The 15,818-nt window shown below is 44.6% G+C and overlaps 1 protein-coding gene across 5 annotated transcripts in view; it reads left to right on the top strand.

The window, feature by feature from the left end:
• Positions 1–2,477: 2,477 nt before the first annotated feature.
• The window catches only part of LOC139413931 (transcription factor A, mitochondrial-like), a 37,335-nt gene continuing 23,994 nt past the window's right edge, over positions 2,478–15,818 (top strand). For 3 of the 5 annotated variants that reach the window (XM_071161807.1, XM_071161818.1, XM_071161798.1), the window contains exons 1-4: positions 2,495–2,732; positions 3,059–3,109; positions 15,233–15,360; positions 15,452–15,522. In XM_071161807.1, coding sequence (XP_071017908.1) covers positions 2,647–2,732; positions 3,059–3,109; positions 15,233–15,360; positions 15,452–15,522 — 336 coding nt within the window. In that variant the 5' untranslated portion in view covers positions 2,495–2,646. Of the gene's footprint in view, positions 2,733–3,058; positions 3,110–15,232; positions 15,361–15,451; positions 15,523–15,818 lie in introns of all 5 variants that reach the window. The other 2 variants (XM_071161828.1, XM_071161833.1) reach the window with 2 other exon arrangements.

Genomic DNA, 15,818 nt, shown 5'->3' with positions numbered 1-15,818 from the left:
TTCTCTGCCATTAACAGTGATTTAGGGGCTTCAGCACTTTTGTATAATTAAAGAATGGTACACTTTTTATTAATGTTCATGTGTTCTAATTTACTGCTGTTGAAAGCATGGAAAATTGTCCTGAGGTAAGCATGAGTTAGTTTTATTATGAGTTAAATATTAAACCAGTGTAAAGGCTCAACATGTTCAGTGGAGTGAATGATGCTCACAGTGAGTTGAGTTGTAACTGCTGACTCCTGAAAGACACTCCCTGGGAAATGAGTGCAGACCAATGGGTGGAGATTCAGAGGGTTACTCAACTGATCAAACAAAGTGTGATGGGTTTGCCCCTGTTACTGGGTATGGCCAAGGGGCACCAGGCTGTCTTACAGAAAGTGTGATGGGGGCTTGTCTGCCCCTGTTACTGGGTATGGCCAAGGGGCATCAGGCTGTCTTACACCAGTAGCTGATTGTTTACACCACCATTGATAAAAGACAGTACTGTGCAGCCGTCTTCATCGACCTGGCCAAAGCTTTCGACTCTTGTCAATCACCGTATTCAACAGCCTTGGTTTCTCTAATGACTGCCTCGCCTGGTTCACCAACTACGCCTCAGAGTTCAGTGTGTTAAATCGGAGGGTCTGTTGTTCGGACCTCTGGCAGTCTCTATGGGGGTGCCACAGGGTTCGATTCTCGGGCCGACTCTTTTCTCTGTATATATCAACGATGTCGCTCCTGCTGCTGGTGATTCCTTGATCCACCTCTACGCAGACGACACCATTCTGTACACATCTGGCCCTTCTTTGGACACTGTGTTAACAAGCTTCCAATCGAGCTTTTGACTCACATCAAATATCTCCAATCCAAAGCTAAACTGAGAATCGGCTTCCTATTTCGCAACAAAGCATCCTTCACTCATGCTGCCAAACATACCCTTGTAAAACTGACCATCCTACCGATCCTTGACTTTGGCGATGTCATTTACAAAATAGCCTCCAATACTCTACTCAGCAAATTGGATGCAGTCTATCACAGTGCCAGCCATCCGTTTTGTCACCAAAGCCCCACTGTCACCAAAGCCCCATTTTCTACCCACCAATGCTCTTGTTGGATGGCCCTCGCCTCATACTTATCACCTATCTCAGCTTGCTGGTCACCATAGCAGCACCCACCTGTAGCACGCACTCCAGCAGGTATATCTCTCTGGTCACCCCCAAAACAAATTCTTCCTTTGGCCTCCTCCTTCCAATTCTCTGCTACCAATGACTGGAACGAACTACAAAATTCTCTGAAACTGGAAACACTTAGCTCCCTCACTAGCTTTAAGCACCAGCTGTCAGAGCAGCACCTGTACATAGCCCATCTATTATTTAGCCCAAACAACTACCTCTCCCCCTATTGGATTTATTTAGCTCCTTTGCATCCCATTATTTCTATCTCTACATTCTTCCACTGCAAATCTACCATTCCAGTGTTTTACTTGCTATATTGTATTTACTTTGTCACCATGGCCTTTTTTTTGCCTTTACCTCCCTCATCTCACCTCATTTGCTCACATTGTATATAGACTTATTTTTCTACTGTATTATTGACTGTATGTTTGTTTTACTCCATGTGTAACTCCGTGTTGCTGTATCTGTCGAACTGCTTTGCTTTATCTTGGCCAGGTCGCAATTGTAAATGAGAACTTGTTCTCAACTGGCTTACCTGGTTAAATAAAGGTGAAAAAAAAATAAAAAAAATATCGCAGCATTTATCATTTATATAAATGAAACCCATGGGTCAAGAATGCAAAAAATATAATTTATATAAATGAAACCCATGGGTCAAGAATGCAAAAAATATAATTTATATAAATGAAACCCATGGGTCAAGAACGCAAAAAATATAATTTATATAAATGAAACCCATGAGTCAAGAATGCAAAAAATATAATTTATATAAATGAAACCCATGGGTCAAGAATGCAAAAAATATAATTTAAATAAATGAAACCCATGGGTCAAGAATGCAAAAAATATAATTTATATAAATGAAACCCATGGGTCAAGAACGCAAAAAATATAATTTATATAAATGAAACCCATGGGTCAAGAACGCAAAAAATAAAATTTATATAAATGAAACCCATGAGTCAAGAATGCAAAAAATATAATTTATATAAATGAAACCCATGGGTCAAGAATGCAAAAAATATAATTTAAATAAATGAAACCCATGGGTCAAGAATGCAAAAAATATAATTTATATAAATGAAACCCATGGGTCAAGAACGCAAAAAATATAATTTATATAAATGAAACCCATGGGTCAAGAACGCAAAAAATAAAATTTATATAAATGAAACCCATGGGTCAAGAACACAGCAATTTATTGGAGTAATTCAAAAGTCAATTGATTATTTATTGGTCACATAAATAATTGGTTGACGTTCCCATTTTTCGTGAATGTGCTGCAGTGAATCTTAAACTACGTCAACACTGCCATGACCTTTTCCCACAATGCAGCGGAGCGGTGAAGGCGGGTTATCCGTGCATGGCAGGGGCAAACGGACATTATTGAATTAGGTAGCTAATAAACAACGAGGAACTTGTGAGCCAGTCAGTCCGGGACAGTACCATTGTTGTCTCTGTCAAAGCTGTATCCTGACCGTCTAGTCAACCAGACATGGCACCTTTCGGTCTGATGTTTTCTGGGGTTTGCCTTTTGAAAAAGTCATTCAGTCTCTTCTCCCACGCATCCAGTCTTACAAGGTAACATAAGGAGCAAAACTTCCCGTTGTCAAGATAGATATGTTAGGTAGTTAGTAAGCCACCCTGTACAATTTATAATTGGTATTATAGATTCTTGGACATTCATAAAACCAATTCTGCAAAGGAATTGCTTTATTTCCAGCTATCACGCCAGTATTAGTCTAATTAGAGCCTAGTTAGTTAGCTAGTTAAGGTTAGCCAAGGTTAGCTTGACTGGCACTGACTGGTATCCAAGGACATGTTTTATTTTGTCAAATGTTTTTAACCTTTAAAAATGGACAAGTCAGTTAAGAACAAATTCTTATTATTTCCAATGACTGCAAAAGGCCTCCTGTTTGGACGGGGGCTGGTGCCTGCTGGACTGCAAATTCATCAAGGTACTCCACTTTGTTTACCTTTGTTTATCTGTCTGCCCTAGCCCCGAACTCGGGCTCTGTGTCTAGTTAACCGACCCTCTCTGCCCATTCATCTCAATTTGACCTGTTGTTGTCTTAGCTGATTAGCTGTTGTTGTCTTACCAGTTGTTGACTTAGCTAGCTCTCCCAATCAACACCTGTGATTGCTTTATGCCTCTCTCAAATGTTAATATGTCTTGTATACTGTTGTTTAGGATAATTATCATTGTTTTAGTTTACTGCGGAGCCCCTAGTCCCACTACATGCCTTAGATACCTCCTTTGTCCCATCTCCCACACATGCGGTGACCTCACCTAGTATAACCAGCTTGTCCAGAGATGCAACCTCTCTTATCATCACTCAGTGCCTGGGCTTACCTCCACTGTACCCGCACCCCACCATACCCCTGTCTGCACATTATGCCCTGAATCTATTCTACCACACCCAGAAATCTGCTCCTTTCTGGCCCTTGTTTGGACACTGTGTTAACAAACCTCCAAACGAGCTTCAATGCCATGCAACACTCCTTCTGTGGCTTCCTACTGCTCTTAAACGCCTGCAAAACCAAATGCATGCTTTTCAACCGTTCGCTGCCCGCCCGACTAGCATCACTACGGTGGACGGTTCTGACCTAGAATACGTGGACAACTAGAAATACCTAGGTGTCTGGCTAGACTGTAAACTCTCCTTCCAGACTCATATCAAACATCTTCAATAAAAAATCAAATCTAGAATCGTCTTTCTATGTCGCAACAAAGCCTCCTTCACTCACGCCGCCAAACTTACCCTAGTAAAACGGACAATCCTACCGATCCTCGACTTCGGCGAAGTCATCTACAAAATAACTTTGAATACTCTACTCAGCAAATTGGATGTAGTCTGTCACAGTGCCATCTGTTTTGTTACCAAAGCACCTTACACCACCCACCACTGTGACCTGTATGCTCTAGTCGGCTGGCCCTCGCTACATATTTGTTGCCAGACCCACTGGCTCCAGGTCATCTGTAAGTCTGTGCTAGGTAAAGCTCCGCCTTATCTCAGCTCACTGGTCACGATAACAACACACACCCGTAGCCCTCGCTCCAGCAGGTATTTCTCACTGGTCATCCCCAAAGCCAGCACCTCCTTTGGCCGCCTTTCCTTCCAGTTCTCTGCTGCCAGTGACTGGAACAAATTGCAAAAGTCGCTGAAGCTGGAGACTTACATTTCCCTTAATAACTTTAAACATCAGCTATCTGACCAGCTAACCCGATCGCTGCAGCTGTACATAGTCCATCTGTAAATAGCCCATCCAATCTACCTACTTCATCCCCATATTGTTTTTATTTACTTTGCTGCTCTTTTGCACACCTGTATCACTACTTACACACCAGCATCTGCTCATCATCATCTGCACATCTATCACTCCAGTGTTAATCTGCTAAATTTGAATTACTTTGCTACTATGGCATATTTATAGCCTTACTTCCTCATGCCATTTGCACACACTGTATATAGGGGCGGCAGGGTAGCCTAGTGGATAGAGCGTTGGACTATTAACCGAAAGGTTTCAAGTTATCCCCGAGCTGACAAGGTACAAATCTGTAGTTCTGCACCATAACAGGCACTGTTCCTAGGCCGTCATTGAAAATAAGAATTTGTTCTTAACTGACTTGCCTAGTTAAATAAAGGTCAAATAAAAAATATAGACTCTCTTTTTTTTCTATTGACTGTACACTTGTTTATTCCATGTGTAACTCTGTGTTGTTTCTGTCGCACTGCTATGCTTTATCTTGGCCAGGTCGCAGTTGTAAATGAGAACTTGTTCTCAACTAGCTTACCTAGTTAAATAAAGGTGAAATATATTTTTTTTAAATAAAAAATCTACGACAAAACACATCACAACAAGAGATACCATAACACTACATAAAGAGAGACCTAAGACAACAACACGGCAACAGCACAAAACATGGTAAAACATTATTGGGTGTCACGTGCGCCGAATACAACAGGTGTAGGTAGACCTTACAGTGAAATGCTTACTTACAGGCTCTAACCAATAGTGCAAAAAAGGTGTTAGGTGAACAATAGGTAAGTAAAGAAATAAAACAACAGTAATAAGACAGGCTATATACAGTAGCGAGGCTTCTACAGACACCGGTTAGTCAGGCTGATTGAGGTAGTATGTAGATATGGTTAAAATGACTATGCATCTATGATGAACAGAGAGTAGCAGTAGCGTAAAAGAGGGGTTGGCGGGTGGCTGGACACAATGCAGATAGCCCGGTTAGCCAATGTGTGGGAGCACTGGTTGGTCAGCCAATTGAGGTAGTATGTACATTAATGTATAGTTGGTGTTAGGTGAACAATAGGTAAGTAAAGAAATAAAACAACAGTAATAAGACAGGCTATATACAGTAGCGAGGCTTCTACAGACACCGGTTAGTCAGGCTGATTGAGGTAGTATGTAGATATGGTTAAAATGACTATGCATATATGATAAACCGAGAGTAACAGCATCGTAAAAGAAGGGTTGGAGGGGGCTCACAATGCAAATAGTCCAGGTAGCCATTTGATTACCTGTTCAGGAGTCTTATGGCTTGGGGGTAAAAATGGTTGAAGCCTTTTTGTCCTGGACTTGGCACTCCGGTAACCGCTTGCCATGCTGTAGTAGAGAGAACAGTCTATGGCTGGGGTCATTGACAATTTTTAGCGCCTTCCTCTGACACCGCCTGGTGTAAAGGTCCTGGATGGCAGGCAGCTTTGCCCCAGTGATGTACTGGGCCTTACGCACTACCCTCTATAGTGTCTCGCGGTCTGAGGCCGAGCAATTGCCGTACCAGGCAGTGATGCAACCAGTCAGGATTCTCTCGATTAGAGGTCGACGGATTAATTGGAATGGCCGATTTTAATTAGGGCCGATTTCAAGTTTTCATAACAATCGGAAATTGGTATTTTGTGGCGTCGATTTCTTCTTTTTTTTTATATATACAGTGCGGCAAAAAATGATTTAGTCAGCCACCAATTGTGCAAGTTCTCCCACTTAAAAAGATGAGAGGCCTCTATGACAGACAAAATGAGGGAAAAAAAATCCTGAAAATCACATTGTAGGATTTTTTATGAATTTGCAAATTATGGTGGAAAATAAGTATTTGGTCAATAACAAAAGTTTATCTCAATACTTTGTTATATACCCTTTGTTGGCAATGACAGAGGTCAAATGTTTTCTGTAAGTTTTCACACACTGTTGCTGGTATTTTGGCCCATTCCTCCATGCAGATCTCCTCCTCAGATCTCCAAAACAGTGATGTTTTGGGGCTGTTGCTGGGCAACACAGACTTTCAACTCCCTCCAAAGATTTTCTATGGGGTTGAGATCTGGAGACTGGCTAGGCCACTCCAGGACCTTGAAATGCTTCTTACGAAGCCACTCCTTCGTTACACGGGCGGTGTGTTTGGGATCATTGTCATGCTGAAAGACCCAGCCACGTTTCATCTTCAATGCCCTTGCTGATGGAAGGAGGTTTTCACTCAAAATCTCACGATACATGGCCCCATTCATTCATTCCTTTACACGGATCAGTCGTCCTGGTCCCTTTGCAGAAAAACAGCCCCAAAGCATGATGTTTCCACCCCCATGCTTCACAGTAGGTATGGTGTTCTTTGGATGCAACTCCGCATTCTTTGTCCTCCAAACACGACGAGTTCAGTTTTTACCAAAAAGTTATATTTTGGTTTCATCTGACCATATGACATTCTCCCAATCTTTTTCTGAATCATCCAAATGCTCTCTAGAAAACTTCAGACGGGCCTGGACCATGTACTGGCTTAAGCAGGGGGACACGTCTGGCACTGCAGGATTTGAGTCCCTGGCGGCATAGTGTGTTACTCATGGTAGGCTTTGTTACTTTGGTCCCAGCTCTCTGCAGGTCATTCACTAGGTCCCTCCGTGTGGTTCTGGGATTTTTGCTCACCGTTCTTGTGATTATTTCGACCCCACGGGGTGAGATCTTGCGTGGAGCCCCAGATCGAGGGAGATTATCAGTGGTCTTGTATGTCTTCCATTTCCTAATAATTGCTCCCACAGTTGATTTCTTCAAACCAAGCTGCTTACCTATTGCAGATTCAGTCTTCCCAGCCTGGTGCAGGTCTACAATTGTGTTTCTGGTGTCCTTTGACAGCTCTTTGGTCTTGGCCATAGTGGAGTTTGGAGTGTGACTGTTTGAGGTTGTGGACAGGTGTCTTTTATACTGATAACAAGTTCAAACAGGTGCCATTAATTCAGGTAACGAGTGGACAGAGGAGCCTCTTAAAGAAGAAGTTACAGGTCTGTGAGAGCCAGAAATCGTGCTTGTTTGTAGGTGACCAAATACTTATTTTCCACCATAATTTGCAAATAAATTCATAACAAATCCTACAATGTGATTTTCTGGATTTTTTTGTCTCATTTTGTCTGTCATAGTTGAAGTGTACCTATGATGATAATTACAGGCCTCTCTCATATTTGTAAGTGGGAGAACTTGCACAATTGGTGGCTGACTAAACAGCGCTGTGCTTGCGAAGAGCTGCTGGCAAAACGCACGAAAGTGCTGTTTGAATGAATGATTACGGGCCTGCTGCTGCTCAGCCAGACTGCTCTATCAAATCAGACTTAATTATAACATAATAAAACACAGAAATACGAGCCTTTGGTCATTAATATGATCGAATCCGGAAACTATCATTTAGAAAACAAAACGTTTATTATTTCAGTGAAATACGGAACCGTTCGGTATTTTATCTAACGGGTGGCATCCATAAGTCTAAATATTCTTGTTACATTGCACAACCTTCAATGTATGTCATAATTACGTAAAATTCTGGCAAATTAGGTCGCAATGAGCCAGGCAGCCCAAACTGTTGCATATACCCTGACTCTGCGTGCAATGAACGCAAGAGAAATGACACAATTTCCCCTGGTTAATATTGCCTGCTAAACTGGATCAGTAGTTATAACTAGTGATTTAATGCTAGCTAGCAATTTACCTTGGCTTCTACTACATTCGCGTAACAGGCAGGCTACTCGTGGAGTGCAATGGTTAGAGCGTTGGACTAGTTAACTGTGCGGTTGCAAGATTGGAACCCCTGAGCTGACAAATCAAAATCAAATTTTATTTGTCACATACACATGGTTAGCAGATGTTAATGCGAGTGTAACGAAATGCTTGTGCTTCTAGTTCCGACAATGCAGTAATAACCAACAAGTAATCTAGCTAACAATTCCAAAACTACTACCTTATAGACACAAGTGTAAGGGGATAAAGAATATGTACATAAAGATATATGAATGAGTGATGGTACAGAGCAGCATAGGCAAGATACAGTAGATGGTATTGAGTGCAGTATATACCTATGAGATGAGTATGTAAACAACGTGGCATAGTTAAAGTGGCTAGTGATACTTTTTTTTATTTTTTATTTTTTTTATTTCACCTTTATTTAACCAGGTAGGCTAGTTGAGAACAAGTTCTCATTTACAACTGCGACCTGGCCAAGATAAGGCATAGCAGTGTGAACAGACAACACAGAGTTACACATGGAGTAAACAATTAACAAGTCAATAACACAGTAGAAAAAAGGGGAGTCTATATATACATTGTGTGCAAAAGGCATGAGAAGGTAGGCAAATAATTACAATTATGCAGATTAACACTGGAGTGATAAATGATCAGATGGTTATGTACAGGTAGAGATATTGGTGTGCAAAAGAGCAGAAAAATAAATAAATAAAAACAGTATGGGGATGAGGTAGGTGAAAATGGGTGGGCTATTTACCAATAGACTATGTACAGCTGCAGCGATCGGTTAGCTGCTCAGATAGCAGATGTTTGAAGTTGGTGAGGGAGATAAAAGTCTCCAACTTCAGCGATTTTTGCAATTCGTTCCAGTCACAGGCAGCAGAGAACTGGAACGAAAGGCGGCCAAATGAGGTGTTGGCTTTAGGGATGATCAGTGAGATACACCTGCTGGAGCGCGTGCTACGGATGGGTGTTGCCATCGTAACCAGTGAACTGAGATAAGGCGGAGCTTTACCTAGCATGGACTTGTAGATGACCTGGAGCCAGTGGGTCTGGCGACGAATATGTAGCGAGGGCCAGCCGACTAGAGCATACAAGTCGCAGTGGTGGGTGGTATAAGGTGCTTTAGTGACAAAACGGATGGCACTGTGATAAACTGCATCCAGTTTGCTGAGTAGAGTGTTGGAAGCAATTTTGTAGATGACATCGCCGAAGTCGAGGATCGGTAGGATAGTCAGTTTTACTAGGGTAAGTTTGGCGGCGTGAGTGAAGGAGGCTTTGTTGCGGAATAGAAAGCCGACTCTTGATTTGATTTTCGATTGGAGATGTTTGATATGGGTCTGGAAGGAGAGTTTAGAGTCTAGCCAGACACCTAGGTACTTATAGGTGTCCACATATTCAAGGTCGGAACCATCCAGGGTGGTGATGCTGGTCAGGCGTGCGGGTGCAGGCAGCGAACGGTTGAACAGCATGCATTTGGTTTTACTAGCGTTTAAGAGCAGTTGGAGGCCACGGAAGGAGTGCTGTATGGCATTGAAGCTCGTTTGGAGGTTAGATAGCACAGTGTCCAAGGACGGGCCGGAAGTATATAGAATGGTGTCGTCTGCGTAGAGGTGGATCAGGGAGTCGCCCGCAGCATGAGAAACATCATTGATATATACAGAGAAAAGAGTCGGCCCGAGAATTGAACCCTGTGGCACCCCCATAGAGACTGCCAGAGGACCGGACAGCATGCCCTCCGATTTGACACACTGAACTCTGTCTGCAAAGTAATTGGTGAACCAGGCAAGGCAGTCATCCGAAAAACCGAGGCTACTGAGTCTGCCGATAAGAATACGGTGATTGACAGAGTCGAAAGCCTTGGCAAGGTCTATGAAGACGGCTGCACAGTACTGTCTTTTATCGATGGCGGTTATGATATCGTTTAGTACCTTGAGCGTGGCTGAGGTACACCCGTGACCGGCTCGGAAACCAGATTGCACAGCGGAGAAGGTACGGTGGGATTCAAGATGGTCAGTGACCTGTTTGTTGACTTGGCTTTCGAAGACCTTAGATAGGCAGGGCAGGATGGATATAGGTCTGTAACAGTTTGGGTCCAGGGTGTCGCCCCCTTTGAAGAGGGGGATGACTGCGGCAGCTTTCCAATCCTTGGGGATCTCAGACGATATGAAAGAGAGGTTGAACAGGCTGGTAATAGGGGTTGCGACAATGGCGGCGGATAGTTTCAGGAATAGAGGGTCCAGATTGTCAAGCCCAGCTGATTTGTACGGGTCCAGGTTTTGCAGCTCTTTCAGAACATCTGCTATCTGGATTTGGGTAAAGGAGAACCTGGAGAGGCTTGGGCGAGTAGCTGCGGGGGGGGGGAGCTGTTGGCCGAGGTTGGAGTAGCCAGGTGGAAGGCATGGCCAGCCGTTGAGAAATGCTTGTTGAAGTTTTCGATAATCATGGATTTATCGGTGGTGACCGTGTTACCTAGCCTCAGTGCAGTGGGCAGCTGGGAGGTGGTGCTCTTGTTCTCCATGGACTTTACAGTGTCCCAGAACTTTTTGGAGTTGGAGCTACAGGATGCAAACTTCTGCCTGAAGAAGTTGGCTTTAGCTTTCCTGACTGACTGTGTGTATTGGTTCCTGACTTCCCTGAACAGTTGCATATCGCGGGGACTATTCGATGTTAGTGCAGTCCGCCACAGGATGTTTTTGTGCTGGTCGAGGGCAGTCAGGTCTGGAGTGAACCAGGGGCTATATCTGTTCTTAGTTCTGCATTTTTTGAACGGAGCATGCTTATCTAAAATGGTGAGGAAGTTACTTTTAAAGAATGACCAGGCATCCTCAACTGACGGGATGAGGTCAATGTCCTTCCAGGATACCCGGGCCAGGTCGATTAGAAAGGCCTGCTCACAGAAGTGTTTTAGGGAGCGTTTGACAGTGATGAGGGGTGGTCGTTTGACTGCGGCTCCGTAGCGGATACAGGCAATGAGGCAGTGATCGCTGAGATCCTGGTTGAAGACAGCGGAGGTGTATTTGGAGGGCCAGTTGGTCAGGATGACGTCAATGAGGGTGCCCTTGTTTACAGAGTTAGGGTTGTACCTGGTGGGTTCCTTGATGATTTGAGTGAGATTGAGGGCATCTAGCTTAGATTGTAGGACTGCCGGGGTGTTAAGCATATCCCAGTTTAGGTCACCTAACAGAACAAACTCTGAAGCTAGATGGGGGGCGATCAATTCACAAATGGTGTCCAGGGCACAGCTGGGAGCTGAGGGGGGTCGGTAGCAGGCGGCAACAGTGAGAGACTTATTTCTGGAGAGAGTAATTTTCAGAATTAGTAGTTTGAACTGTTTGGGTATGGACCTGGAAAGTATGACATTACTTTGCAGGCTATCTCTGCAGTAGACTGCAACTCCTCCCCCTTTGGCAGTTCTATCTTGACGGAAGATGTTATAGTTGGGTATGGAAATCTCAGAATTTTTGGTGGCCTTCCTGAGCCAGGATTCAGACACGGCAAGGACATCAGGGTTAGCAGAGTGTGCTAGAGCAGTGAGTAAGACAAACTTAGGGAGGAGGCTTCTGATGTTGACATGCATGAAACCAAGGCTTTTTCGATCACAGAAGTCAACAAATGAGGGTGCCTGGGGACATGCAGGGCCTGGGTTTACCTCCACATCACCCGCGGAACAGAGAAGGAGTAGTATGAGGGTGCGGCTGAAGGCTATCAAAACTGGTCGCCTAGGGCGTTGGGGACAGAGAATAAGAGGAGCAGGTTTCTGGGCATGGTAGAATATATTCAGGGCATAATGCGCAAACAGGGGTATGGTGGGGTGCGGGTACAGCGGAGGTAAGCCCAGGCACTGGGTGATGATGAGAGAGGTTGTATCTCTGGACATGCTGGTTGTAATGGGTGAGGTCACCGCATGTGTGGGGGGTGGGACAAAGGAGGTATCAGGGGTATAAAGAGTGGAACTAGGGGCTCCATTGTAAACTAAAACAATGATAACTAACCTGCACAACAGTATACAAGGCATATTGACATTTGAGAGAGACATACAGCGAGGCATACAGTAATCACAGGTGTTGAATTGGGAGAGCTAGCTAAAACAGTAGGTGAGACAACAACAGCTAATCAGCTAGCACAACAACAGCAGGTAGAATGGCGATTGATTAGGCAGAGAGGGTCGGATTAACTACACACAGAGCCTAAGTGCGGCTGGGGCCGACAGATAAAACATAAACAAGCAGAATGGATTACCGTGATTAATGGACAGTCCAGCATGCATCAGCTATGTAGCCAAGTGATCAGTGTCCAAGGGGCAGCGGTGGATGGGGCAGGGAAGCTGGACTGGCGAGTGTTATCCAGGTTAGAAAACTAACAATGACTAAATAGCTTGTAGCCAGTTAGCTGGTTAGCTTCTGGAGGTTCTTGAGTGTGTTCTAAAAATGTAAAGATAATAGCGGTTCCGTATCACATTGGGTGAGGCAGGTTACCGGAAGGTATAAACAAATTAAAAATCGAAAAGGGATAGAAAGTAAATATGGGTTCAGTGAGTGTTTGGGACGCGGCGATTCAGACGGTTAGCAGGCCTGTGCTAACAAGCTAACAGTTAGTAGACGGTGCTAAACACGGTAGCAGTTAGCGGACCGGGCTAAACAAGCTAGCAGTTAGCAGGCCGAATTTGCAAGCAAGGAGATAGCAAGGGCTAGAGAGTTAGCCTTTGGGGACGTCGCGATGGGGGGAGTCTGTTTATTCCTCTTCATGCGGTGACATCGATGGACCGGTCGTGGGTCTGGATATTGTAGCCCAGGAGCTCAAAATGTTCCGTTTGCGATGGGAATCTGGGGATGAAAAATAAAATAATAAATAGGTCCGTTATGCTCTGGTTAGAGTCGCGTTGTTCGAACTGGCGAGAGCTTTCCGGGCTAAAGGTTAGCTGATGACCGGTTAGCTGAAGACCGCTAGCAATGTTTTGCTGAAGCTGGTAGTTAGTTGGCTGGCTTCAGTTGAGGGGTTCCAGATCCGAAGTAAATATAAATACTTTAGGAAAAATAGCTACGTTGGGTGAGGCGGGTTGCAGGAGAGTATTTAGAAGAAGTTGAGGTTCAGCAAAAAGTTTTAAAGATATGTGAAGAAAAAAAACGAAAACAAACGATATATACAAGGGACACGACACGACAATACGTCCTACTGCTACGCCATCTTGGAACCTGTGCATACATGTATTACATAAAGATTCAGTAGATGATATAGAGTACAGTATATACATATGAGATGAATAATGTAGGGTATGTAAACATTATATTAGGTAGCATTGTTTAAAGTGGCTAGTGATATATTTTACATAATTTCCCATCAATTCCTATTATTAAAGTGGCTGGAGTTGAGTCAGTGTGTTGGCAGCAGCCACTCAATGTTAGTGGTGGCTGTTTAACAGTCTGATGGCCTTGAGATAGAAGCTGTTTTTCAGTCTCTCGGTCCCCGCTTTGATGCACCTGTACTGACCTCACCTTCTGGATGATAGCGGGGTGAACAGGCAGTGGCTCGGGTGGTTGTTGTCCTCGATGATCTTTATGGCCTTCCTGTGACATTGGGTGGTGTAGGTGTCCTGGAGGGCAGGTAGTTTGCCCCCGATGATGCGTTGTGCAGACCTCACTACCCTCTGGAGAGCCTTACGGTTGTGGGCGGAGCAGTTGCCGTACCAGGCGGTGATACAGCCCGACAGGATGCTCTCGATTGTGCATCTGTAGAAGTTTGTGAGTGCTTTTGGTGACAAGCCGAATTTCTTCAGCCTCCTGAGGTTGAAGAGGCGCTGCTGCGCCTTCTTCACGATGCTGTCTGTGTGTGTGGACCAATTCAGTTTGTCTGTGATGTGTACGCCGAGGAACTTAAAACTTACTACCCTCTCCACTACTGTTCCATCGATGTGGATAGGGGGGTGTTCCCTCTGCTGTTTCCTGAAGTCCACAATCATCTCCTTAGTTTTGTTGACGTTGAGTGTGAGGTTATTTTCCTGACACCACACTCCGAGGGCCCTCACCTCCTCCCTGTAGGCCGTCTCGTCGTTGTTGGTAATCAAGCCTACCACTGTTGTGTCGTCCGCAAACTTGATGATTGAGTTGGAGGCGTGCGTGGCCACGCAGTCGTGGGTGAACAAGGAGTACAGGAGAGGGCTCAGAACGCACCCTTGTGGGGCCCCAGTGTTGAGGATCAGCGGGGTGGAAATGTTGTTGCCTACCCTCACCACCTGGGGGCGGCCCGTCAGGAAGTCCAGTACCCAGTTGCACAGGGCGGGGTCTGTCGTTCTGCCCCTGAACAAGGCAGTTAACCCACCGTTCCTAGGCCGTCATTGAAAATAAGAATGTGTTCTTAACTGACTTGCCTACTTAAATAAATGTTTTTTATTTTTTTAATCTGTGTCCAAAAATACCGATTTCAGATTACGAAAACTTGAAATCGGCCCTAATTAATCGGCCATTCCGATTAATCGGTCGACACCTAGTGTGTAGTAGGGATAATGTATTGTGGTGTGGTGGCTCATTTCTCTACTATCAAATGAGGAGAGACAAACGTATCACACATGTCAGAGTTATACTTAAACTAAATCTTTAATAATGAGAGCTTTGCAATAGCATTTGACTTTCAATGATGCACCATTTCTAATACACCCCTTTCAACCTACATGACGAACAACAGATACATAGAATGGGTCACAAGGTTAAGATTTGTATGAAAGGTATCTATAATACATAGCAGACAGCATCTGCTGTGTCAACAGTTTTCATTGTATAGACCAGTGTCTGGTCCTCTGACTCCAAACTGGAACCATCTCACCCTGCTACGGTATAGAACAGAAACATTACCTCATTCTCTGTAATGCTCTTTAGGTTTTATCACTTAAAGACATCGTAAATCTCCTGTCAGTGTAATCTCCCAGAAACCCACCCTCAGTAGAACACACACACAATAGTTAACAAAATACTCTATTCTGTTGCATAACACAACCATGATGCAATAAAAGCATTATAACATAATCTTGCAATTTTCCCATTACAAGGGATAATGTGTTGTGGTGTGTGTTGTAGGCTCGTCAATGTGATCCCAGCGGTAAAGAGTTTGACCACCATTGCAGGCGCTCCCCCTAAGAGGCCCCTGAACGGATACATGAGATTTGTGAAACAGCAACAACCTCTCGTTGTCAGGGAGTATCCAGGTGACTGGTGTTAGAATGGACAGTATCTCTACAGCTTCACTCATTCCTTTGTCTTCACACATCACTGAGTTAATGTTGATGTGAGTTTCAGATGTCAAAGCTGTCGATGTGATAAGGAAGATTGCACAACAGTGGAGAACTCTGACAGCAGACCAGAAACAGGTAGGTTGTGTCTTGATTCAGTAGCGACACTTCAGTAGACAGCAAGGCCCCCCCCCAGACCCTGACACCGTGGACAGCATGCCTCCCCCAGACCCTGACACCGTGGACAGCATGCCTCCCCCAGACCCTGACACCGTGGACAGCATGCCTCCCCCAGACCCTGACACCGTGGACAGCATGCCTGCCCCCCCCCAGACCCTGACACCGTGGACAGCATGCCCCCCCAGACCCTGACACCGTGGACAGCAGGGCCCCCCAGACCCTGACACCGTGGACAGCATGCCTCCCCCAGACCC

Source organism: Oncorhynchus clarkii, chromosome 1 (assembly GCF_045791955.1).
Source record: "Oncorhynchus clarkii lewisi isolate Uvic-CL-2024 chromosome 1, UVic_Ocla_1.0, whole genome shotgun sequence".
NCBI classification, from domain to species: domain Eukaryota; kingdom Metazoa; phylum Chordata; class Actinopteri; order Salmoniformes; family Salmonidae; genus Oncorhynchus; species Oncorhynchus clarkii.
Note: the sequence above shows the minus strand (reverse complement) of the source record. Positions and strands in the feature narration are given on the sequence as shown.